At 48.4% G+C, this 25,532-nt stretch overlaps 9 protein-coding genes across 9 annotated transcripts; 5 read left to right on the top strand and 4 right to left on the bottom strand.

The window, feature by feature from the left end:
• Positions 1-491: 491 nt before the first annotated feature.
• PGRI_084580 (tetratricopeptide repeat protein) lies at positions 492-2,225 on the bottom strand (the record flags this gene model as incomplete). Its single annotated transcript, XM_040796172.1, has 1 exon — positions 492-2,225. One exon carries the CDS (start codon positions 2,223-2,225, stop codon positions 492-494), a length of 1,734 nt encoding a protein of 577 aa, XP_040650710.1.
• A 630-nt stretch (positions 2,226-2,855) lies between these two features.
• Positions 2,856-4,568, bottom strand: PGRI_084570 (Aldehyde/histidinol dehydrogenase; the record flags this gene model as incomplete). Its single annotated transcript, XM_040796171.1, has 5 exons — positions 2,856-2,878; positions 2,930-3,050; positions 3,107-3,949; positions 4,007-4,461; positions 4,511-4,568. The coding sequence occupies 5 exons, from the start codon at positions 4,566-4,568 to the stop codon at positions 2,856-2,858; spliced, it is 1,500 nt and encodes a 499-aa protein (XP_040650709.1).
• An 878-nt stretch (positions 4,569-5,446) lies between these two features.
• Positions 5,447-6,622, top strand: PGRI_084560 (tellurite-resistance/dicarboxylate transporter family protein; the record flags this gene model as incomplete). The annotated part of the gene is made up of 1 exon (XM_040796170.1): positions 5,447-6,622. The coding sequence occupies one exon, from the start codon at positions 5,447-5,449 to the stop codon at positions 6,620-6,622; it is 1,176 nt and encodes a 391-aa protein (XP_040650708.1).
• Positions 6,623-7,205: 583 nt separating this feature from the next.
• Positions 7,206-7,598, top strand: PGRI_084550 (YjgF/Yer057p/UK114 family; the record flags this gene model as incomplete). Its single annotated transcript, XM_040796169.1, has 1 exon — positions 7,206-7,598. The coding sequence occupies one exon, from the start codon at positions 7,206-7,208 to the stop codon at positions 7,596-7,598; it is 393 nt and encodes a 130-aa protein (XP_040650707.1).
• A 2,711-nt stretch (positions 7,599-10,309) lies between these two features.
• On the top strand, positions 10,310-12,811 carry PGRI_084540 (GMC family oxidoreductase; the record flags this gene model as incomplete). The annotated part of the gene is made up of 10 exons (XM_040796168.1): positions 10,310-10,452; positions 10,506-10,659; positions 10,716-10,969; positions 11,030-11,073; positions 11,128-11,743; positions 11,794-11,854; positions 11,905-12,190; positions 12,247-12,372; positions 12,431-12,615; positions 12,680-12,811. 10 exons carry the CDS (start codon positions 10,310-10,312, stop codon positions 12,809-12,811), a joined length of 2,001 nt encoding a protein of 666 aa, XP_040650706.1.
• Positions 12,812-13,494: 683 nt separating this feature from the next.
• Positions 13,495-15,100, top strand: PGRI_084530 (Amino acid/polyamine transporter I; the record flags this gene model as incomplete). Its single annotated transcript, XM_040796167.1, has 2 exons — positions 13,495-14,977; positions 15,063-15,100. The coding sequence occupies 2 exons, from the start codon at positions 13,495-13,497 to the stop codon at positions 15,098-15,100; spliced, it is 1,521 nt and encodes a 506-aa protein (XP_040650705.1).
• A 614-nt stretch (positions 15,101-15,714) lies between these two features.
• On the top strand, positions 15,715-17,107 carry PGRI_084520 (heme-dependent oxidative N-demethylase family protein; the record flags this gene model as incomplete). Its single annotated transcript, XM_040796166.1, has 5 exons — positions 15,715-16,216; positions 16,274-16,348; positions 16,396-16,586; positions 16,652-16,724; positions 16,785-17,107. The coding sequence occupies 5 exons, from the start codon at positions 15,715-15,717 to the stop codon at positions 17,105-17,107; spliced, it is 1,164 nt and encodes a 387-aa protein (XP_040650704.1).
• A 3,539-nt stretch (positions 17,108-20,646) lies between these two features.
• PGRI_084510 (nucleic acid-binding protein) lies at positions 20,647-21,574 on the bottom strand (the record flags this gene model as incomplete). Its single annotated transcript, XM_040796165.1, has 2 exons — positions 20,647-21,205; positions 21,264-21,574. 2 exons carry the CDS (start codon positions 21,572-21,574, stop codon positions 20,647-20,649), a joined length of 870 nt encoding a protein of 289 aa, XP_040650703.1.
• Positions 21,575-22,286: 712 nt separating this feature from the next.
• On the bottom strand, positions 22,287-25,152 carry PGRI_084500 (uncharacterized protein; the record flags this gene model as incomplete). Its single annotated transcript, XM_040796164.1, has 7 exons — positions 22,287-22,577; positions 22,632-23,345; positions 23,399-24,172; positions 24,222-24,253; positions 24,306-24,528; positions 24,580-24,988; positions 25,037-25,152. 7 exons carry the CDS (start codon positions 25,150-25,152, stop codon positions 22,287-22,289), a joined length of 2,559 nt encoding a protein of 852 aa, XP_040650702.1.
• Between the last annotated feature and the right edge of the window lie 380 nt (positions 25,153-25,532).

The raw sequence follows: 25,532 nt of genomic DNA, 5'->3' as shown, positions 1-25,532 counted from the left end.
AAGTGCGGAGTCAACAAGCAGTTCATTTAAAGAACGCACTAGTCTATAATTGGATGACCACGTGATGTGAATGGTCAGATTAAATTGCCGGAGTTGGAGGGCGGTCTCACAACGGCGGTAAAGTGGATTACTTCTCGCCAAGACCGCATTAAAACCGACTATTTTGCCACGAACATGTGATTTCGAATGGCATACTAAAGTGTGTATATTAGTTAGTCGATGTCCATACAAACTGTTGAAAAAGGGGGGTGTGTTAGTCGAATATTCGTTAGGTTGATATCATCCATAAGTCGAGAGCGATTACATGCTTATACAGGGCAGATTTGAGAGAAAATGCGTTCATGAAAAATATATGTGAGGAGTTTTTTCCTCATGGCATGTAGATCCATCCCATCTAAGCAGCCAAATGATAAGTAGATACAATGCAAGGCCTTACCAGCCAACCCAGAAATCTGAAAGATATATCCCATACCTTTGCAACGAAAAACAACCTAGAATTCGAACTCCTTACGGAAGATGTTCACGTCCATACCGGCGACAACCTGGTCAGCCAAGTCACGACGACCCATCTGGCTGAATACACGACGCAGCGTGTCGTACAGATTTGTGCTCTGATTCTGGCTGATGTGCAGCATACGCTCGAGACGCTCGTCGTCCAGTCCATCCGGATGCACTCCGTCGCTGATAATCTCACGTGCGCGCTCGCGGCCCTCCTGTTCTACGACGCGGTGCATGGATAGCGCGCCTAGAAGGTGTTGTGCAGCTTCTGGGTAGCAGCCGATGTTGATGCAGGATACTCCTAGGTTGTAGCGGGCGCGCACGAAATTGGGGTTGATGTTGAGGGCTTGCTCGTAGGCTTCGATTGCTTCTTCGGAGCGGCCGGAGTTGGCGAGAGTCGCGCCGAGTCGGTTCCAGAGGAGATGTAGCTGCTCCTGTTGGTTGGTGCTACCGGATTCAGTGGAAGCTAGGGCAGCGGAGAAACAGTCGACGGCCTTCTCGTATTCCTCGGCGCAGTAGAAAAGAACACCCAGTCCGACTTGTACGTCGGGGTCCATTTGGGCTCCTGAGGGGGAGAGCTGGGCTGCTTGGATGAAGAGTTCTGTTACGCGGTCGTGGAGGAGTTGTCGGTCTGTGAAGCCGAGATCTGAGTCGCCGGATACTTCCTTGGGGTCAATGATGGTTGGGTACTTGTGCGACAGCCAACGCTCGAGTGTGCGGTAGGCGGTTGAGTCGTAGCCCTCGTTTGTGTACGAAACAGCCAGACCCATCAATGCATCTAAATTCCCGGGGTCGACCTTCAGTGCTTGCTCCAATGCACGGATAGCGGGCAATTCCTTTTCGTTCTGCGCCTGCGCAGAGCCCAGCATCGTCCAAGCCTGCACATGCTGCGGGTCCTTTTGAACCGCAGCCTCGAAAGCCAACGCTGCCAGTGACAGATTACCGCCATCACGCATAATCTTCATTCCCTCCTCGAATGGATTGCCTACAGCCTGGTAGACATTATCCTCCTCGAACATATAGTCGCCGAGTTGGGGATCCCGGAAGCGAGAGTTAAGACTATCAAAGCCATCCCAGTCACCGAGATCACCAACATGCACGTTATCGGTGACTTCAAAGTTATCTTCCTCGGCAAGTTTCCTGCTCGTTGCGGTCTCAGCCTGAACCCGTTGCCATACAGACTCAAACGCGTCATTGGAGGGCACTGACCTGTCCAAATCATTCAGTTCCGCCTCGATGGCCGCATTAGCCTCTTCATCCGTCCGGGCCTCGTTGCCAACCGTCGCAGTCTCCATCTCAGCAAACTGCGCCTCCCAGTTCTCATCGTCGAGCTCCACCATTCGCCCTTTCCCTTTATCCTGTGTCTGCCCTTCCATAGGTCCCTGGTGCATCCCCATATGTCCACCCATCATAGGGTTCATCATCCCCATACCACCCATAGCTCCCATATACCCACCGCCCATAGCCATCGGTCGCTGGTACCCCGACATCATAGGCGAAGCGCTAACGGCAGCAGGGCTCGACGTCTGCGGCATGCCCATGCGATTCTGCTGTTGGAAGCGGGCAAATTCAGCAGGGCTAAATCCAGATCCGTTGTTCATCTGGCCCGGGAAAGCGGCTTCCATACGCGCTTGCTCGCCCGAGTCGAACTCCCCGGCCCATCCTGGCGATCCTGTGCGGGCGGGCTGCGTCTGGAAATTATCCAGCTCGCGGCGCATATGCTCCATTGCGAATGGCTGTGGTGAGGGTCCGTTTAGTTGTTGTCCTGGTTGTTGCATAAATTCATCCATCATCTGATAAATTTCCCGGCGCTGAGATTAGTTGCTGTTTTCCTTTGCGGGGTTGTGGCCTGTATGGCTCACCTGGTCCTGTCCGCCCATCATATTGTGTGAGCGCATCCCTTCTTGCATGCCTGGTCCCCGGCCTACTAGCCGGTCGCGCTGTAGTGATTTATCATCCTGGACGTGCTTCGTGAATTGTGTGAGAGGGTTCCCCGCCGTTGAGCATTCTGCGCCACCGAGGAACGACATGGTGGAATGTGACGGTTAAAAGTGAGGTGATGAGTTAAATTGCTAATGCAAAGTAAAAATTCGAAGAGAAAGGCAATGTAAAGGTGAAGGTGCCTTTTTCCCCCGGATATCTTGACGTGGGGTTCGAGAGCTTTCCGCCTCTGTCAGCCGAGGTTCCCCGACGGCAATTTGGAGTCACGAGATTCACAAGGAACAAGGTACATCAACATATGTCAAAATTTATTATTTGAGATTGGATTGTTCATTTTATCATTTTATTGCTATATTGCTATCTACACGAAGTGGCGTTTGCTAAAACGCCGATTGGGGTCAACCCCTGATATATATTCAAAGCCAAGTCCCCAAGTTCACTAAAACAATGTTAGTATGCCGGTCGCGAATATTGAGAGAAAAATACTGACCATGAACTGCTTTCACTTGAGTGTAGGCAGAAAGTGCATATTCACCCAATTCTCTCCCAATACCGCTCTGCTTGTATCCACCGAACGGAATAGCAAAGTGAGAGTCTTGCGAGCTGTTAATCTGTTGAGGGTTAGCACATGTGATAAATAATTATATCCGCGACTACGACTACATACCCAAACCATGCCAGCCTGAATAGCGGAAGCAACCTTATGAGCACGGGTAATGTTCTCCGTGAATAGAGCAGCACCGAGTCCATACTCAGTATCATTAGCCTTCTCAACCGCGTCCTTCTGGTCCTTGAAAGACTGGATAACGACAAAAGGACCAAAGACCTCCTCTCGCACGGGGGTCATATCGCGATTAGTGTCTTTAAAGATAATGGGCTTGACGAAGTAACCCTTGGCATCCGGGGAGGGTTGATCTTCTCCAAGAACAAGCTGTGCGCCTTCACGCTTGGCAGTCTCAAGATACCCCAGAATACGACTCTTCTGTGCAGCAGACACCTGAGGTCCGTGGTTCACTTTGGGGTCGAATTGGCTGCCAACAACGGAGTTCTCAATGGTGTACTGCTTGAATTTCTCGACGAAAGTCTCATAGATGCTCTCCTGCACATAGATGCGCGAGGTAGATGTGCAAATCTGACCCATATTGCTCATAATGCCGACGTGTGACCATTTCACTGCCTGATCGAGGTTGGCGTCCTCGAAGACGAGCAAGGGGCTCTTGCCGCCTGTCTCGAGGGTAATCGTCTTCAGGTTTGAAGCGGCCGCTTTCATAATGGCTTTTCCGGTGTTGGTGCTGCCGGTAAAGGCGATCTTATCCACGCCTAGGTGAGATGCCATAGCGGCGCCGGCAGTGGCACCGGGGCCGTTGACAACGTTGACCACTCCAGCGGGGAAGCCAGCCTCCTTGATCAAAGAAGCGAGGTAGAGAATTGAGAGAGGGGTTTGTTCGGCAGCTTTGATGACAACGGTATTGCCACACGCGAGAGCAGGTCCAAGTTTCCATGCCGCCATCTACTTAAAATTAGCGTTGAGCTAACAGCTGGAGTTTACGGCTGTTTTATAACATACCATAACAGGATAATTCCAAGGAATAATCTGTCCACACACTCCAATAGGCTCGTGTCTGGTGTAGGCCAACTTGGCCTCGCTGGTCGGGATAGTCTGCCCGTGGACTTTATCTGCCCAGCCGCCATAGTAACGGAAGACCGAGATAACTTCAGCAAGGTCTTCGCCCAATGCCTGTTCATATGGCTTGCCGTTATCCCATGCGTCGATTGTGGCGAGAATGTGCTTGTCGCGGTCGCAGAGCTCTGCTAGACGAGTCAATAGGAGGCCTCGGTCATAGCCGGTCAGGGATTGCCATTCTTCTGACTTGAAGGCATTTCGTGCAGCGGCTACGGCGACATCGATGTCCTCTGGGCCAGCTGATGAGACGCTGGCGATCACGGACTCATCGTAAGGATTGACAGTTGAGAGAGTCTGGCCGGAGATAGAGGGAACGAATTCATTGTTGATAAACAGTCCTTTTTCAAATCAGTTACTGAAATTAAATTACTAAATTGTGTTGCTCACCAGTAGGTTGTAAATAGGAGGTCTGGTTAGGAGCCGTTAGTTGGATAGATTGCGCCATTGTGAAATATAGATTGGAGTTTTGGGGTGTTTACGAAGTGCTACACTTGATGATTTTATATTGCACCCTTCATGCATACCTAGGATTATTTCATTTCGTGACAAAGAGCAATGCGGGGGGAAAGCCAAGTAATTTAATTCGATGGCCTATCTTTTTGCCTATTCGGGAAATGCGGAGATCTATATATGAGGCCGATTTCGGGGTCCCCGAAGATCCCGAAGATGCAATGCAAGTGCTTTGACATTCTGATGAGTTGGCCCAAATACTTACCCTTTTCGGGCATTATCGTGCAGAAAAGATCTGAGGCAAATAACCAGCCTATCCCTCATGCTTAGAAGTTCGAACCCTAAGATCTTGGCTCTCTCAAAGATCCACCTTTGGTAGAAGACAAGATTTCTTAAGATTTCCTTTACCTCATTAATTAAAAGTATAGTATTTTCGATGTAGTAACTATAACTAAGGAAAATAACAGTATGTCATCTGAAAAATTTAGACTAAAAATTGTACAAAGGGTCGAACTAGGCCTAAACTAGGGTTTCTAGGGCCCTACTAGGTCTAGGTCCTCCTAGTATGACTTCAATTCAAAGTAACCCCTGAGCGCTATAGTTGCGCCTTCGTAGACCTTGAGGAACACTACTTTTTATGTACTTAGCAACGAGGCTAATTGTTCCGGGCGCCCGGCGCCCGCGTGGGAATGGTTTCCCTGTAGTGTCACCCGCTAAATTCTCGCTTAGGCACGGACGCCTACATAGCTACCCCTCGCGAGCTTTTCTACCCCGGCGATCTGCAACCTTGCATGTCTTCGTTTATTTTTATTGTTCCGAAATCAGCCATTTCCGCACAGTTGAAACCTTGTCTTTAGTCCCTACAGAGTCGCTATGCAAGACGAAGAGCAGCATGAAGCCTCAACGAGGAACGCCGCTCGACCTGACAATGCGGAACCCAAAAACCAAAGCGCCGAGGAGGTCCGACTTCTCGATCGCTTCACATGGGCTAACTTCACCTGCACTCAGTCTACCGGTGGCGTGGCCATTCTCCTGTCTGAAACCCCCCATCAATTTCGCGGGCTGCAGACCGCCGGTGTCGTAGTCTTCATCCTCAACCTAGTTCTGTTTATTCTATTCACCACAGCCATTATCTGTCGGTTCATACAGAGACCTTCTAGCTTACGGAAGTCCCTCACGAACCCCCCGGAGGCCTACTTCACAGGCTCTCTATGGCTTTCGATGGCGACCATCATAATGTGCATGCAGCGTTTTGGAGTTCCTTACGCCGGTCCTTGGCTCATCGTCGCTGTCCGGGTTCTCTTCTGGACGTATGCTGCTATCACCCTGGCTTATAATATCGTCATCTTCGTCGTCATGTTTACCGTTTGCCCCCTCAAGCCTGGCGCCATGAGCCCACCAATGTTTCTGATGATTTATAACGCCATGCTGACCGGCACTGTCGCGTCGTCTATTGCAGCATATCAGCCTCTCTCGCAAAGAATGGCCATTATCGTTGCCGGCATCGCTTTTCAGGGTCTTGGGTGGATGTTGTGCACTTTGTTTCTTCCGCTCTTCGTGAGCAACATGCTTATCAATGGTTTAGGCCCGGTAAACCAGAGACCCGGACTGTTTATATCCGTAGGTTCAGCAGGATATACCATTGTAGCTCTCATTGGGTGCGCCAAGGCGATCCCCGACAGATACGGATACTTTGCGAAGCACCCTACTGCTTCGGAAACCCTGAACATCATGGCGTTGTGGATAGGCATATTCCTTTGGCTCTTCACATTCTGGCTTTTTGCAATTGCGCTGGTCGCTCAGTTGCCTTTAATGATTCCCAAACACGGCAATAGTATGTCGCAGCCAAAAATAAGTTTCACACTTCCATGGTGGGCCATTATCTTCCCAAATGTTGGTTTCACAATTGCTACGATCCGCATTGGCGAGGAGCTGGGATCTGACGCCATAGCTTGGGTGGCAACAGTCATGACTGTGCTAGTCTTTGCAGCATGGCTCATGGACTTATCTCTACATCTAAAGTCTATATTTCAAAGGCGCATCATGTAACAAATACTGGCAAATAGACAATTGAAGGTTGTTTCTGTGACAAAGAGCAATGTGGGGGGATAGCCAAGCAAGTTTAATTTAATGGCCTATCTTTTTGCTTATTCGGGAAATATGGAGGTCCATAAATGTGGCCCGCGATTCTAGGGTCCCCGAAGATCCCGAATATGCAAGTGCTTTGGTATTCTGATGAGTTGGCCGAAAGACTTACCCATTTCGGGCATTATCGTGCAGAATGTCGAAAAGATGCCATCTAATAACGAACCCAACCCTCACGCTTAGAACCGGCTCAATCACTAAAATCTTGGCCATTCTCTCAAACATCCACACCTGATAGAAGATCAAATAGATATATTTTTTTGAGATGATTTGATAGGCGTGGTCAAAATACTTACCGTATCTGAAATTCCCCCGCTTTGCTGTACGTTTCCAAGAGATGCATGTATGTCTTGGATGTCTGGTTAAATAGTCTAGCTACGTCCAGTTCCTTTTTGCCACCACCTAAGCACCATACCTCCTCTCTATATTCTCTCTATCTCCTTTGGTTTCGCATATTGCATTCATCCTCCAACTCCACAAAGCAAACATGCAATTCTTCAACTACCCCGGCACCGAGGCAAACTCGGAATCCTTCCACTACTCCCAAGCCGTCCGCATCGGAAACACTATCAAAACCTCTGGTCAAGGTGGCTGGGATGAGAGTGGCAATGTTCACCCTGACGTCGAAAAGCAAGTGGCTATCGCTTTCGAGAATGTCGAAAAGGCCCTGAAGAGCGTTGACTCACGCATGTCGTGGGAAAATGTTTATGCAGTGCGCAGCTATCACCTCAATATGGATCAAACTTTTGAGGTAGTCACCTCGAATTTCAAGAAGGTCCTTCCTGGTCACCGACCTATCTGGACTTGTGTGGAAATTGGGAAGCTCGGAATTGAGGGAATGGTGATTGAAATTGAGGTTGAGGCTCATTGCCCTTATTAAGGTCGATTTGTCTTTTAGGTTTTATCATGTGATGAATTCGTGTATATAACTTGCAAATGAAAACTTATATCTTCATGTTCAACTTAAATGTTGATTGAGGTACGCAGGCAAAGAAATCTGAAATCGGCGAAGCGTTTGCTTATAAATTTCCATTTTAGTCCTATTCTCTTGCCGCTTTATGACCACTCAGTATAACTGAGCACACCTAACCTATATCTATTGTCGTCGAGACATCGACGATGATGATTCCATTTGAAGTCACAAGGATTGGGCACGGCGGATTGTTGTATTTCACGCTGAAACCGTAGAGCCAACTCCTCTCTACGGTCGCAGGCCGATATTTAATTCCATCTCCAAGTTTTTGGATTGGTACAGCAGCTGGTTGAATCATTTGGACTTAGATCAGGTTCGCAAGGATGCCAGGTGCTTGTACGGTGATGACGATTATGACTCTGGCGATGACGACCTTTGAATGATCTAGGTTGCTTGATTATTTGTCTGCGATGTGGACAAGTGGCTAAACGTCTAGAACAATGCCCGATCTTTCCATGGACAAGCAGAACGCTCCGGCCATCCGAACAAATCGAGGCAAGGGAATGCATAACACCGGAGCCTGGCTTACAACACATGGTCTGGGTCAAATGCAGGCGGCAATGAGCGCAAGGTCAAGAGCAAGGCCCGTGACGAAGGCAAACTTAAACCCCGGTCTGGCTGGGTGGGGAACCCAAACTGCTTGTTGAGTAACTAATTATCACTAATTGTCTTCAGGCTGCGAGGTATAGGAATACCCGTGGGGTAACAACGTTACCTCTGCTGCTGGCCATGCTAATTACAATGACCGACCAACATTGCGATTGATTCCCGAAAACAAGAACGAAAACCACGGCGATGAGTTAAAACAGTTCCTCGAGTATCTCAGATACAGCACGAAAAAGACCAACCCTACATACCGTATGTTTATGGCTCACTCATTATATGGACGTTATGCTTACCAAGTCAACCTTCAGGTGTCGAGGTCAAGAGGGGAACTGGTCAATCACTGCCGAGCGATTACTGCTTGAGCAAATATACACAATGCAATAACAGACATCTCCGCGTTTGGGGATACTTGCGCTTACAATTAAAAGGGAAAGACCCCTCAACGTGGGTATTCAACGCAACTCGGCACGCTGCAGTGCAAAAAGTGGAGAGATGCGCCGTGTTTCTACGACGGGGCAAGTAGGACGTGTAAGAATGGATGGCAGACTAATCGTTATTTGGTGAACTGTGACAGGGGAGATCATTACGGCAACTGATCAAGAAGGGGTGCCTAGGTCTAGGCTTCAGTTGAAGTTTGTATCAATATAGAATAGAATATCCCACTCTTCAGTTGATCTCCAATCAACCGATCTTGTTCAAGAATTTACATACTCTTATCATACTATAAATGTCGCTATAGTATGTCCGTTGTATATTATCTTCGAACTTAGTTACTACCAATGAGGCCTAGATAGCTATCCATCTCCAAGATAGAACAGGTAATAAGTAGAAAGATTTATACGAGTTCTCAGTCATACCATGCCGCGTCCCCATTTAGAAACTCCGTGAGAAAGTACCGTGCAGGTTCCTGGTGATGTGTCAAATTTCCACCAATTGGAATTTATATCAACAATATATATATGCCGCCTCTTCCGTAAACAATATTTTCTCCATGCCAATACTTCTACCCCGCAAAATGAGGTAGCTGGTGCGGAGAATCCTCGGGGACTAATGCGGCGCCACATTATAGGCTGAATCATGCTTCCCGGCCGATCAAAGGTCAATGAATCAGGATATGACTCCACATAATACTCTGTTTCATTTTTATTCTTTGGGAATTTCCAGCAAGATTGTTTACTTAGTTTCTCTTTCACAGTCAATTATCGGTATGAGAAACAGCTAAGTCATTGAATGACACTTGTCCCCTAGTTATTTCTCTGATGTATCAGTTTGCAAGTCAGATAGGTGTACTAAGTACATGTACATGGCAAGAGCTTAGAATATAGGACATTAAGAACTAATATTATAATCTTTAACCGAACACACTCAAAGGGTGCCGCACTTTTGACCCCCGCGCAGACTTCCCTTGTCCATACCCCGTATAGGAGGATGGGGGGATAGCAAGGACTGTTGGCAACATCTCACCCACGTAGAATCTGTAAGAGCTTGGTCTAGGCAATTGAGCTGACGACAACCATATATGAAATGCGGGGAATTTCCTAGAAAGTACCATCAGAGATGTCTTGGCTCTGGGTGTGCTGTTTGTGATATGACAGCGATAGCCGAATTAGAATGCAGGACATCACGTATTATTAGTATTGTGTCCTTCACTGTGTTTGTCCATACAAGTACTATGTTTTAGTAACCCTCTCACTATGCTGATATAATGTGTTCGATTGAGGAAGACAAATTCCTTGTATTGCATCTAGGAGGAACTACCTTTTTGACAAGGGCAAGTCTGTTTGACAAACTCGAGCGTTTGAACTCTGTCTCCGCGCGCGGGGATAATGCACGGAGCTATTGGCTGTATATCTGACTGGAATTGGAGAAATTTCCTTCATAGCTACTCCCATGGGCACAAAGGCACAGCTATATAAAGACCCCTATGGGAGCTCTCGTCATAAATTCGATCATTCTCTTACTCACTTTCTTGACAAATATTCTTACACTGTCTTGTCAACATATCCAAAGTCATGACTATCCCAGATGAGGTTGATATCATCATTTGTGGTGGCGGCAGTTCGGGATGTGTCCCTGCTGGCCGCCTCGCGAATCTTGATCGCAAGCTGTCTGTATTGCTGATTGAGGCAGGCGAGGATAACTTGAATAATCAATGGTGAGCATTTTGAGAACACCACTTTCAGAGAGTGTATTCTCATCTCAGCCTAGGGTGTACCGACCTGGTATTTACCCGAACAACATGAAGCTTGATTCGAAGACGGCATCATTTTATCAATCCAGGCCATCTGAGCATTTAGATGGTCGGCAGGCTATTGTTCCATGTGCCAACATTCTTGGAGGTGGTAGTTCTATCAACTTTATGGTACGTGGCACCTGCTTGAAATTCCGATCGAATGCCCCAAGCTGAACGCATTGAAGATGTATACCAGGGCCTCTGCATCTGATTACGACGACTTCCAAGCAAAAGGCTGGACAACCAAGGAACTTCTTCCATTAATGAGGAAGCATGAAACATACCAACGTGCGAGCAATAACCCTGAACTGCACGGCAGTGACGGGCCTATCAAGGTCTCATTCGGAAACTACACCTACCCGATCAAGAATGACTTCCTTCGCGCTGTTGAAACGCAAGGAATTCCATTCACTGATGACTTGCAAGATTTGAAGACTGCGTATGAGGTCCACGACTGATATTCCCTTGCATTATACTAACGAGGAGTCATATATCGCAGCCACGGTGCAGAACACTGGTTGAAATGGATCAATCGTGATACCGGTAAGAAATAAAATCCAGTTTCATACCGGTGTCATCTCTAACACTCGGTATTAGGACGACGAAGTGATGCGGCCCACGCTTATGTTCACAGCACCCGAGCCAAGCATAGCAATCTCCACCTCCAATGCAATACCAAAGTTGAGAAGGTGATTGTTGAAAATGGCCGCGCTGTTGGGGTTGTAACAGTTCCAACTAAGCCTCTCAACGGCGGAGAGCCAGTTCGCAGGATCTTCAAAGCCAGGAAGCAGATTATTATCAGTTCGGGTACAATGAGTTCCCCACTTATTCTCCAGCGGTCCGGCTTTGGTGATCCCGAGAAGCTGCGCCGGGCTGGTGTCAAGCCTTTAGTCAACCTACCAGGTGTGGGCCGAAACTTCCAGGACCATTACCTCACCTTCTCCGTTTACCGCGCCAAACCCGACGTCGAATCCTTTGACGACTTCATTCGTGGAGATCCCAAAGTGCAGAAGAAGGTCTTCGAAGAGTGGGATAAGAAGGGAACCGGTCCATTGGCCACTAACGGTATCGATGCTGGAGTCAAGATCCGGCCTACCGAGGAAGAGCTCGGAGAGATGAAGAAGTGGCCTACCCCGGACTTTACAGAGGGATATGAGTCGTACTTCAGGAATAAGCCTGACAAGCCTGTCATGCATTACTCGATCATTTCCGGGTAAGCATTTCATTCGCTTCATTTTGGCTACAAGGCTAACCCACGCATAGCTGGTTCGGAGACCACATGCACATGCCTCCGGGCAAGTTCTTTACAATGTTCCATTTCCTGGTACGGTACAACTCACTACACCAACCCATCCAGTGCTGACAAGAGATTAGGAATACCCCTTCTCCCGTGGGCACACTCACATCCAGTCGGCTGACCCTTACGAAGTCCCAGACTTTGATGCGGGTTTCATGAATGACAAACGTGATATGGCTCCTTTGGTCTGGGGATATATTAAATCCCGTGAAACTGCCCGGCGCATGAGCTCGTATGCTGGAGAGGTCACCGCCATGCATCCCCAGTTCGCTTTCGACTCACCAGCACGGGCGCAAGATATGGATTTGGCGACTACCAAGGCATATGCTGGTACGAACCATATTTCTGCTGGTATTCAGCACGGTATGTTCTTACTATGTCCACCTGAATATTTTATCCAGCTAATACAATCAATATAGGTTCTTGGACCACGCCGTTGCAACCCGGAAAGCAGCCCTCGGCTTCGATTCTCAACTCCAATAGACATGAAGCTCGCACTCCTTTGGAATACAGCGATGAAGATGTCAAACACATTGAGAAATGGAGTAAGTCCCGAGCTTTAACTGGTACTTCGTCGGATCATAGTGTCTAACACCGTTGCAGTTTCCCGTCACGTCGAGACAACCTGGCACTGCCTTGGCACGTGCAGCATGGCGCCACGAGAGGGTAACTCCATTGCACCCCATGGAGGTGTTGTTGATGAGCGCCTCAATGTTCATGGAGTTAAGGGCCTCAAGGTTTGCGACTTGTCTATCTGCCCTGACAATGTGGGCTGCAACACTTTCAGCGTGAGTTTTCTTTCTCTTCATTTTCTGTGAAAGTTTGCCAAATACTGACTCTGTTAATAAATAGACTGCTCTCCTTATCGGTGAAAAGTGTGCAATGTTGGTAGCAGAGGACCTTGGCTACTCTGGAGCTGATCTTGATATGAAGGTCCCGACTTACCATGCTCCAGCAGAATTCTCCAATCTTTCTCGTCTTTGATAAATTTTTTATGTGAAATGATGAACATGTTCTGGATATTTTGTTCTAGTTGGAGAGAGGCCACAGTTACTTCATATCAAATTGGATCAACACAGCTATGCAAATGAACAGTCAATTTGAAATATATGCACAACGTAGTCACTACAGGGAGCAATCGCGTCACTGGAGGCAGTTTTCTGAGCCGCGTGCTGACATCTACTCGTAATCCTAGGGGTCATAAAAGCGGCAGATAAGGAAAGATGGTGAGTAAAGAGGGTCAATCCGGTATACGGAGACGCAAGCCCTAGTGTTCATTTAATCGACACACGTTAAACCCAATTAGGAAAGTTTTTGGGCAACTCCACTCCGCCACATGGCATTGATAAGACCCGTGGACCAGCCTAGTCATTTTCTAGGGTCTCTACCCCGCAAACTTTTAACTGTAAATATAGTAGTTCCTAGATTGGCCATCAGGATGATAACAGCGAAAACCATAGATACCTAAATAACCCCTATCTAATGGTATTCAATAAGCCCGGACCAATAAAGATAACTGGCCCAAATGATTTCCCATATTGGACTAGAACAAAGCTTCTTATACAGGTTAATGCTGTGGAGAAGCGGTATAAAGATCGATGCTACATACCCATGGAATGAATATATAAACCCGTCAGTGTCCTTTTGATTCCAAATCGGGGCAACCAATGGAGAAAATAATGGAGAAACAAGATCTCAGCATAGACTCATGCGACAAACTCGAAAACCATGGGCTCGGCACATACCAGGATGCGCAGCTATACCAATTGGGGTACAAGCCTCAGCTGCGCCGCACACGCAAGCTGTCCAGCATGCTGTTCATGTCCCTGTCAATTGCCTCTATTCCCTATGGTGTTGGTAGCGCCCTTATCAACGCGGTATATGGCGGAGGTCAACTCTCCCTTTTCATTGGACTCCTAGTGGTGTTGGCTCTGGATACCTGCGTCGCCTTGTCTCTTTCAGAACTCGCCTCAAGATACCCTACCTCATCTGGTATCTACCACTGGTCATTTCGACTCCTGAAGACCAAACGGAGCAGAAAGTTAGTCTCGTTTGTCACGGGCTGGATCTGGCTCATCGGAAACTGGACCATATCTCTTTCTGTGAACTTCGGAATCGCTTCTCTTATCGTTGCTACTGTGTCCATCTTCTACCCTGCCTGGACAGCCTCTTCCTGGCAGCTTCTTCTCATCTTCTATGCTATCTGTCTTGTAGTTTTCATGATATGCTTTTTCGCCGACCACCTCCTTCCTCTCATCGACACACTCTCCGCCGCATTTTCAGTCGTCACATGCATCACACTCGCTATAACCCTTCTCGTCCTCGCAAAAACCGGTCGTCACGATGCGTACACAGGCTTCCTCGGATATGACCCCAGCTATTCCGGCTGGGAGGAGAACTTCACCTTTTTCATCGGTCTGCTACCACCAGCCTACGCTTTCTCCGCACTAGGAATGGTGACCTCCATGGCAGAGGAATGCACAGACCCCGAAACACAAATTCCCACAGCCATCAGCTTGGTCCCCGTGGTCGCCGGTGCTGCGGCTCTGGTATTCACTGTACCGATTTGCTTCACGCTTCCACCACTCGCGGACATCATTGCTGCGCCGTATGGTCAAGCCCTGCCATATATCATCCACGTGGTGACTGGCTCACCTGCAGCCTCAATAGTCCTCATGATCCTCGTTCTATTTGTTGCCCTTTTCTGCTCTATCAGCATCACAACTACCGCCGGGAGATGTACCTGGGCCTTCTCGCGTGATAATGCAATCCCCTTCTCACATCTCTGGTCTTCCACTGTTAGGGATAGCCCTCTGGCAGCGCTATGCTTGGTTACGGCTATTGAGATGCTACTAGGACTCACCTACCTTGGAAGTAGTAGTGCGTTCACGGCTTTTGCGTCGGTGGGCGTGATTGCGCTGGCTGTGGCTTATGCGATTCCCATCGCCATCAGCTTGTTCGTTGATCGTCGCGTTGAAATTAGTCAGTCGCGTTGGAAGCTGAATCCTCTCATTGGAAAGACGGCGAATGTCCTTGCGATCTTGTGGATTGCTTTCCAGGTTATTCTGTTCAGCATGCCTATCACACTGCCCGTCACTAGTGAAACGATGACCTATGCGTCGGTTGTGTTCGTGGGCTGTGTTGCTTTAAGTATGGCGTGGTATATGCTTTATGGGCGGAGATGTAAAAATTCACCTCCCTTTCGGTCGAAGATGAAGTACTAACTTGATTATAGATTTCAAAGGGCCCCTGGAAGAAGCTGAGCACTCTTAATCTGGAATTGGATTTATATAGCGTGTTATTTAGTTTGCTTCGACATAGTATTAAGGATTATATTTCCGACTTTACCACTCCCACTTTCTAAACGTAATGAACAAATTGGTATTACAATCTAAATTGGGCAATCGGAGCCACTTTTCGACAATCTTGCCGAAGCGCCGATTGGACATATACAACGCAGCCGTCAATCCTTTTCTACCCCACACCGGTGGGTGGCTCTCCAATGGTTTACCGTATTGGGAAAGCCAAGGAGTGCCCAAGTGAAGGTACGAGATAAGAGACATGCCGATGTCCGAATTGCGGGGAAATTACATCCAATCAGATAACGTTAATTTGGACCCAATCCACGGTACATAAGTGGGGCTGTCCACGATGTAAGACTCTTATCGGCAGACGCTATACCTAAACTGGTCGACACTTGACCTGCCTGGTCGAGTCGGTCGTTTGTGGTCAAAAGATTTGCCTGAATTGGACTAGCGGGTTTAACGTGTTTCTAGAGTGCCGATCTAGGACGTACATGTATATGCACACTTTATTTAAGAGCACTTGCACCCCATCAGCTATACTAGCTATTATACCGTTAACACATTCCAATAGTGGACTGAACAATGATTCCCACAAATCTCCCCCTTCCACCGGGTGCCCTTCCCATTCTAGGGCTGTTTGTGTCCATCCTTACATGGCTATTATTGAAATGGCCAATTCACCGTAAATCCAGTACTCAGACACAACAACCAGAGAAAGAACCATTCATCAAACCAATTCCCAACCCTCATCCCGATGATCCGACTTCTCACGACCCCAAATTGTATCGCCCGTTCCGACATGGTCCCAATTTCATTACTATGGGAATTCGCAAACTGCACTGGGATAACTGGATCGAAATGGATTCCTACTTCCTTCGATACCACGATATGAAAGCAGCAGAATTGAAGAAGGATTTCAAAGAACATATCAAATATGTCGATAATGCAGTCACGAAAGACGCTTGTTTCGAGCTCAATGAGGAATTGGTCCTTCATCTAACACATCGCTATCCTAAGACTTTCCGATTGGAAGGAGGGAAAGTGCATAATAGTCTTACTGGAGAGGCGTTTCCATTCCCAGCAGGTATGTTCAAATCTGATCGGTCCTTCGACAAAGATTCCGGCTGACTTTGAGCTATAGTGACCCCCGATGAGGCTCTCGCAACATCAGCTTTGCTAGTTCAGGATGATCTAGTTCTGATGATGAAGAATGATGGTATATTCTCTTCCCTACTTCGGAATGCGCACGCTAAAACAACACAGATGGAGAATACCATCTTGATGCAGCCGCCGTTTGTCTCCCCGGCTTCTGGCGTCTCAGGGAGAAATTCCGCATGTCCCTAGATACGCTTCATTTCGAAGCTGGCGTTCCCCATTATGCGGCCAAGTTGCAAAGGTCTATGAATAAGTTCATGCTGAAGCTTACTCCGGATAAGCCAGTAGAGAGGAATAATGTATGTTCTTTTATTGACCTCCTGCTGAATGTGTTGAAGGAGATATCGTTCTAACAAAATTACAGTTCTTCATCCAACTCGACGATGGACTCCACTGGTCCCACCGCATGGGCGATCAACAAGGAACAGAAGTAGCTTGTTCGTTCCCCATTCTCCCCCTATATGGATAAAAAATATTCTAACGATATTAATTACCAGCATGGGCCACTGCCAATGGAAAAGGCTTGACAATTGACGAGATCCACTTCCGCTCAGAGCGACAGACACTCCGTCGGCTGCCACGCTCGGGGGCGATTCTGTTTACCATTCGCACATATTTCGAGCCAGTGACGAAGCTGGCTCAAGAGCCTTATATTCCTGGTCGCTTGGCGGAGGCTATTCGGAATTGGGATGAGACTGTTTCTTACTATAAAGGCAAGTCCAGTTGGGACAAAATCTTGATGCCATATCTAGATGAGCAGGATCGGTTGCAAAAGGAACGGGGACTTGTTGAGGGGGCTGAGGGGGAATACCCTTATTAAATGGTATTTCTCCAGCTTTTATCGAATTGAGCGCTTTTATAAATCAAGACAATATATATCCAATTGAGATTATTGGACTATGAGCTGTACATCATTCGACTATTTATATTTAAGGGTATCAGCTATAACGTAGGTGGGGGAGTAGTGTGGTATCTTTGACTCGATCTCAAGAGCTATACTGCCTAGCTCAGTTTTCTCAAGACCTAGGCACTCTGTTTGTAAAAATACGATCAAGCATTCAGGTCACATCACATGCTCAAGTCCTTGTATATAAAGGTAGGTGCCTGGGGCATGTTAGCTCCTTCCCCGTTTGTCAGGAGTTGCTTCCTACTAGATTCCCTCTCTTCGATAATCCCACTCACCTCGATCTCACTTCAGCGCAACCCGGGGACTCAGGGCCATTGACATTGCATGATGGCTTGTCCTTAATTCTAATATACTGCTGGTGCGCGTGGGCCACTACACCTCGACTCGGTCGACGATGAGTGCCATCAGATGACGTACACCCTCGCATCTAAGAGTCAAGACAAGGCAAAGATGCTTACCCACCTTCACGACACCACCAGCCACAATATCTCCGGCAAAGATAGTCAAAATCCCTCGATGCCGCAACAACCAACAAGGGCCAACCAACAAAGCACAAAGCACTCTGTTCCAAAATGGACGTCGATTGATCATTCACCATATGAGACTTTGAATTTTTTTCGCCCAATGCAGTTGTTAGCGTACATTGACAACTTTCATCTTAAGACAGGCGCATCAATACAGGACAGCAAGGCTGTCATCAGCCTATATGCCATCGTCACACCCCCCGCCCCCATACCCCACTCCTTCTTCATGACCACTCCAAAAGCCATCGCAAGGCAGTTCTGCACTCATTGAGACGACAAGCGATACCCGAATGAAAGGGCCACAAAAGCTGTGATTGACGCGATTGGAGAAAACCACGATAAGAAGACCGTCCTACCCAATGTGCCTCCGACAAACCTCGCAATCCAATTCGAAATATGTCATATGTTATCTCCACATTTGTCTAGCTATCAACTTGAACATACTGGAAAGTGAACGACAAACTCCATCGATAATTCCCATGGCTTCTAAGGATCTCGAGCTACCAATCTCGACATCTCTTATCTCCGATGCCTCTGTTTTCAGACCGCAACTAGCTGTATCGGCTATGGTCGGGGGTTTTTGTGAGGATTGAGAACCTTCTTCAAATGTTCCTTAATTATCCTAGCCTGGGCCGTTCGCACATTGCCTATCAATAAGAGCCCTGCGGAATCCTTCAGCAAGGGCCGAGGCAAGTGAAAATTCCCACGGTTGTCCAAAACATAGTGCCATTCCACTGCAAGTGAATTGTTTTGGAGTCCTGCCGCCAGCTCTGCAATGATTCCCTATGATGGCACAGCAATTCTGATGTAGGCAATATCCACAGCAAACATATCACCTATGTTGTCGGCTTTCATACTCTGGCCTTCTTAGCGAGTGGGCCTGGCATGAAAAGAGAGCACGCAGGACGATTCTATGACGATCACAACCATTACCAACCAATATTACCAGTTCACTCAAGATGACCATTCAGAAGACGTGATCTGGTCGTGGCAATATCTACCAGCTAGGGCTGCTGATGACGCCAGACTCCGGCTGAATGGCGGTGTGCTCGACATGTAGGGCAGCGGACTCGGTTTGTGCTTGAGAATAGGCGACTCCGGAGTCCTTCTGTTTAGCGGTTTCCAGGGCCCTCTGCAAACTGAACCTGGCCCAGTGGTCTTGTGGGCCTACGGGCTACCCTTTCTACCCGTCTTTGCGGATTACTACGTCCTAACTAGTGCGAAACTGCGCCCATTCCTCTGGCTACTGACTAGGAAGCCAAATCACAAGTCCTTCACACATACTGGCTTCCACTTTGGTGAGGTCGTACTGGACCCCGCCAACCTCATTGAAGATACCCCCGCTTTACAGATCGATCTTGAAAGCTACGACTGGGTGAAGTTCAAAGGTCCGCCGATTTCCAATGCCTCTTGGACAAATCGGTGTTGGTCTATACCAAGCACGACCTTGCTTTGGCACGCCTAACCGACATCGCCAGTTTTCACCCAAAGGGTGGTCCTAACGGCCGCTACGCAGCTACCTGGCCGGACAACTTCCCTAACGACAGGTGGAACGAGCGCCAAGCTACAGACTACGAAAAAGCTGTCGAGATCGTGTGGACTAGCAGCGCCCGTCGGACCCCGATCCGCGCGTCTACCGCTACACGATCACGGCTAGCCGCGCCCACTCCACCTAAGCTAGCCAACACCCCGTCGACTGACCATCCTGAGAGACATATCGCGGTGAACCGCCGTGATACGCCAGACGACGACGCACAGGAATACCACGTCGGGAGCATTACACACCAATGGGGAAGCCCCACTTGCGCATATCAGCAATGTACTCCCTCTCGACGAAGAAGTCATCCAGGACTGTGATGTGATTGACCAGATCGCGGAGAAAGCCCATGCCATCAATGCCGGACGACGTCTTTTGGATGACCCTGAGGCGCAGCGGATCCTCCGCGCTGGTAGAGAGCGACATGCTACCAGTTGTGACACTGAAAGCCTAGGGGAAGATAAGGATGATGTATTCACCTATCTATGCGGGCCCTATAGGCCGGTCGGGAGTTACCTGACGGTAACAGTGATGCTATCATTGACGGGATGGATGGGGTATTCTGCCTTTGCTATTATATCTCTTACTTCGGTCTCAGAGAAGTCTTCCTTTACTATTATTTCTTACTTCAAATCTTCTCTTGGTGAATGATAAATTCAATAGTGGAAGTGAGTTCGTACTCCACTTTGCTGTTAGCCTACCTTCAGTACATGGTCGATCTAATCAGGGACAATTGCCCTCGCGGTCCTCCTGGCTCTGGTTCTAAACCCCGGTGGAGGCGCATATCAACCAACGGGACATTCGTTGACAAATTGAAGGAATGTATTCAACAGCTACTCTTTTGGCAGCCAATTTTCGACATATACATTCTCTTCGGGAATAGATTAGTATGTCCCTATAACACATATCCTTCCCTTCCAAGGTTCTGAATGTGGTAAACACCATTATGTATAAATCTTCCAAGGTTATCCCCATACAACGTAGCAGTTTGTCATGGCGGGTGATGTTCAAGCAATCGAAGAGATTCCCGGCTATATTAGTACTACAGTAGTGGAGTGTAATTACTACTCTCTAATATGACAACCGAATCATACTTGGTTGATGAAACCGAGGCTTTGGGCTGCATCAGATCCAGAAATAGGGGAACAGCCAATTGTGCCACAGAACCAGAATGCCCCAGCTTCGTTTTGCTATTGCATTAGATCGGACCAATTACTCGCCTATGTCTCAACCTTTGCATTCTAATTGAAAGTGAAGATCAGTTGGATATATTGAAAAAGATGGAGTCTATGAAGAAATGATCATTTCTATCTAATATACATCGAGATTAAAGATGCTTCCTGCCATTTTAGGACACTATTGTACACTTTATTACTCACATATAACCCAATCTATTGCTTCTGCTCGTCAGTCTTCTCCTGAACGGACTCAGCCTCCTTCTGCTCAGCCTGACCAAGCTCGTTCACCTCGCGCACTCCGCGCACCTCATTCACACCGGAGGTACGGGGAGAATTCTTCCTCTCCAACTTCTTCTGCTGGTGACGCAGATGATCCTCAGGGCTCAAGACCTTACGCTTAGCAAAGCTGACAGCCAACTTGCGGCCGTACGGCGCCTTGCGGGAGAGGACCTCCTTGGCGTGGGAAGCGCTAGGCTGGTCCTTGAAGTCGATGTGTCCGAAGCCACGGGGCAAGCCTGTGCGACGGTCGACGGGGATGCGGACGTCCGTGACACCTGGGATATCATCGAATAGATCTTGCAGATCCTGGTCGGTCAATTCGTAGGGTACGTTGCCGATGTACAGGGTCCTGCTGGGCTTCTGGTCGGCCATGGAGCGGTATGTCGTGTTGGAGAATTGAACGACAACCTCGCGGCCTTCCATAATGCCTCCGTGCTGCTGTGTGATGGCTTCGGTGGCTTCTTGGACGGTGCTGAAGGTAACGTAACCGAAACTAGAGACAGTCAGTTTCTGATGGGTTTGGATTGCTGCTGTCATGTCTTGGGACTCACCCCTTGCTCAGACCGCGGGCATCGTGGACGATGATTGCGTTCTCCACGGCACCGTATTTCTCAAACTGCTTGCGCAGGTCCTCGGCGGTCACGTCGAAGAAGAGGTTGCCGACGTAAAGGGTGGTTTTCGGTACGGGGCCGTCGCTGATATGCTGACGGCGGCGCTCGCCTCGGTCCAGGCGGGTCTGGTCCGGTGAGGCTTTTGGAGAGACAGACTCAACATATCTGATGGGAATTCGTGGACCTTCATCGGTAGAGTTCAATCGTGTCTGTGTGAGGGTAGGGTAGGCGAACTGCGTAGCGGAGAGCATCGGAGTGGGACATGTTGAACGCAACACTGCGCTAGAGGCGGTGATCGATGAGCGCGAAGTAGCTGGGGACAATTGAAGCCGAGAAACAGCCCGGCGGAAGCAATGCCTAGAAATAAGTTAGCAACTGTTCTTCGGATGTTGCATGACCGAGTGCAGAGATCGAAACAAGGTATAACGTCTTGGACTCGGACTCGGACTCAAGCTCCACATTCGTACTCACATATTGATAATTAAATAACACAAGACGTGTCTTTTTATTAAAAAATAATATTTGGAGAAGAATTGCACGAAGCCAGATCAGCCTTGGGAACTTTTTCCGCCAGATAAGTATCGGCACGTGACTAATCGCCAATAACGAGTCGATCGAAGTAAAAAACAGTCGGAATGAATAGTTATTTTGTATAGAAAAAGGTTGAGGGATTAGATGAAGAGGTGAAGAGGTGAGTTGTTAGATTCGATGATTCAGAGTGGAAATAATATAGTCTCATGATATGGTACATTGACCCCCCAACACATTTTCTCACGCCTTAAATCCTCCAAAATATCATAGTCGCGTGCATCGCTATCCATCCGCGCAAAGAGCTTGCCTTACTTCAAGTAATCCGACCAAGAAACCAATAAAACATGTCCAGGTATCAAAAACAACCAGCGCAAAGCATTTTCTGGCAAAAACGGGAAAGAATAAATCAGGCAGTATACCAGTACAATTCGTTTATATGGAACCTTGACCCCGGCCATTCTTTTGTTGAGGTATTGGCGCCGTTGCGTATCCTGTTACTGGCACACCTCCACTATCAGGGCTGCTGGAAGATGCTGAGAACATTGTCGGTGGGCGCGGAACACCAGTAGTTGATGGCACCTGTCCCGAGCTTAAAGGACTAGGCACCGGAGGCTGTGTCATGCCTCCAGGCTGTGGGATTGATTGGCGTTGTGCATCAATCATAGGCCAGAATTGATTTGTTGTGTCGAGTGTTGGGTTTTGGATGTATGTGTCCCAAGCATCCTAATATCAACATGTTAGTACTGAAAACAGGGTCCCAGAGAAGAAATGACTTACCCAATCCAAATTGACTTGCATATCCGGCATCTGCCCAAACATGCTGCTAAATGGCGAAGGCGCACCCGGCATCTCAGTCAAGCCGCCCATGCCACCTGCTCCTACTCCCATTGGCAAGTCTCCCATCTTGAACATGGGATCAGCAAACGGCGGCGGACCCGGGTTCATCGGGCTCATTCCACTGCTTAGCAGGCCGAGAGTCATGGCCGCGTTCTGCTTCTCATCTTGTGGCTCAAATGAAGCTGCTCCGGTGCCATTTTCAAGAGTTGAGGCCGACACTTTCAGCTTGCTGAGCATCACACCAAGAATGGTTGATGCTTTGAATGCCTCCATGCTCTCATCACGCGACTCATCCCAAATTTCTATTGATCGTTGGATCGCAGCGGTCATCTCATCGCGCCGCTCTCGGCCCCATGTGTATGTGTCTCCCGATGGCCGGCCGGTCCCCTGCAATGACATGCCTTGGTATAAGTCGAGAGTAACGACGGTGGCTGCGAGTAAGAAGTCGGCTGAATTGAGGGAAGTTACCCGGGTCTGGCGACTGCGTAGGCGTCCGTTGCACGCTTCCGCGTGCAGAAGCGCCTGGACTTGCAATAACTCCATCGCCGAGTCGATACATGTCCTTCGAGAATAGGTAAAGCGAGGATTTTCTCGAGCGCGACCCAGGTATGGGCGATGAAGCACAATCTGGGCTTTGTTGTATACGGCCATTACCTGCATAAACGGTCAGTATCGATGCGAATTGCGGCAGCTTCCAGGCAACTTACAGCAAACCGTGACATTATTAGATTAACAGGATCCAACTGGCACTCCTCCATAGGCCGAATGCGCAAGTGATCAGGTATCAAATCCCTTGCCTGTCGAAGTTCCGCGTCAATTTCCATCACTTTTTCGTAAGGAACTGACGCGACAGAAGCACTTTGCTCAACCACGCGACTAAATGAGTTTGTCAGGCGCGCCTTAGCAATCAAGTACGAGATCGGTGTTGGCTCATTCAATTGGCGAGGTGGCGGGAGCTCCTTGCAGTCTTCATCGAAATCATCATCGTACAAACTCCGTGGTAGCTCGGTATCGGTATCTGTACCCCGGATCATGCCTGGCAACCCAACCTGGTGTGAGAATAGAATGTCGGCTTGTCGCACAAAGCTCCACACTCGTCGACGCATCTCACCCTGGAAAGGTGTGATGTTTGGGAACATTTTGGAATCACGGTGGTATCCTGATCGCATTGCTAAACGAGCAATAACGCCAGTCATAACCCAGATCGAAATATCCGCCTCTCGGGTCTGATCAAAATCGCCATGCAAATGAAACACGAGTGCTTCAATCAAAAAACGGTGAGGTTTCGTGTAGTCAGCCAATGTCAAGCACTGGGCTACAGAATTTCGGAATCCCCCAGCCATGTCCATGGACTTGCCCCGGAATTCAGGTGGCTCATCGCCTTCGCGATGGTAAGATAGCATTGCCAGTCTCATCATAGCAAAAAGCATGGCGATCCATACAAGTTCGGTCGCCGCAGGGTCATCCCAATGTTTATTATACTAGCAGAGTCAGTTTTTGGACTAACAATGAACTTCTCGGCCAGCTTACCTGTGCTTGGAATGTGGGCGCATGAAGAATATCTAAATAAAATTAGCATCAAAATCACGGGTTATGGAGACAGCAAATACGCACGGGTTGCACGGTCGTAGCAATTGAAATAGCGAGCAATGAGAATGTCAGTTGTATACTTAGATGGCAGGCCAGTCATGATCTCGTTACGGCTCATCGGCTTATTGATACCAAACAACAAAGTGGCGCCTGGCGTATCAGTAGCTGGACGGGCCGCTTTAACTTTTTCGACTTGCTCATCGAATTGCTTCCTGTGTGTTGTGAAGTAGCTCCGCACCTCGGCGATCTATTCGGCAGGTTAGAAAGCCTCAGGTTTGGTTAAAACTCCCAAACTTACATCATTCAATACAGCCGCCCAATGGGCTTCACTGATGTAATAGGACTTATTATTGTCCATCTTCATGATACCAAACGACTTCGTCACCTGGTCCGTGTCGCTCTCTTCGGCGCCCTCCATACCTTCCTCCTCGATATCGTAGTCATTGGAGAACCGAGCCGAGTCCCCGCTACCATCGCCGGAGATTGCTGCCATGGCAGCAGCTGGACCCTCGGACTGAGGGCCGTTTGTCATCAACGAAAGAACCAAGCCTTCTAATCGATCGATGCGATTTTGCATATCATCTGGTGTGTTGGACGACTGCTGGGACGGGTTCTTCCTGCGCGAGTTGGGTTGCGCATAGTTGCATGAAGCGGCATCTCCTCGTTTGACGCAGTTTTCGCAGGGATTTGAACGATTGCATTTCAGCCTGGAACTGTTAGAAACAAGGAATTTCAGCCATGTCTCGAATGCTTACTTTCTGTGCCGACAAGGCCCACATGACAAAGGTACTCGATTTCGTTTCCGGACGACCCTGTAATCTGGAGAGTGGCCAGCACTCGAGGAGTTTGTCGAAGGAGGTGTCGGGGTCATTTTGACGGGGAATGGCATGATCTTGTATAGGTAAACAAAATGTGGCGATATCCTCGGGAAATCCACAGGCGCAGATGATGCAGTGTACGCCAAGTCAACGGTCTAACCAAGCGAGGCTCTCAAACGCGCTGTCGCAGTGCGCACAGTCCAATTACCGAATGACCGAATCAAACGTCCCACCTTGGTTGTTCTGCTAGCTCATTCAACAACCTTCTCGGTCTGATTGCAAGCCCACTCCTGAATATCCGAACGGGATTCCAAAAACAATCTTATCTCCTTCCCTAGTTGTAGCAATGTATGCACAGTTTTGCGCAGAGTCAATACCAGAGGATTTGGTTCGTATGCGTTAGGCAACCGCGCCAGACCTAGAACTTGAGATG

This window comes from Penicillium griseofulvum (genome assembly GCF_001561935.1).
Source record: "Penicillium griseofulvum strain PG3 chromosome Unknown contig_10, whole genome shotgun sequence".
In the NCBI taxonomy this organism is placed as follows: domain Eukaryota; kingdom Fungi; phylum Ascomycota; class Eurotiomycetes; order Eurotiales; family Aspergillaceae; genus Penicillium; species Penicillium griseofulvum.
This window is presented reverse-complemented; position numbering and strand designations above follow the sequence as displayed.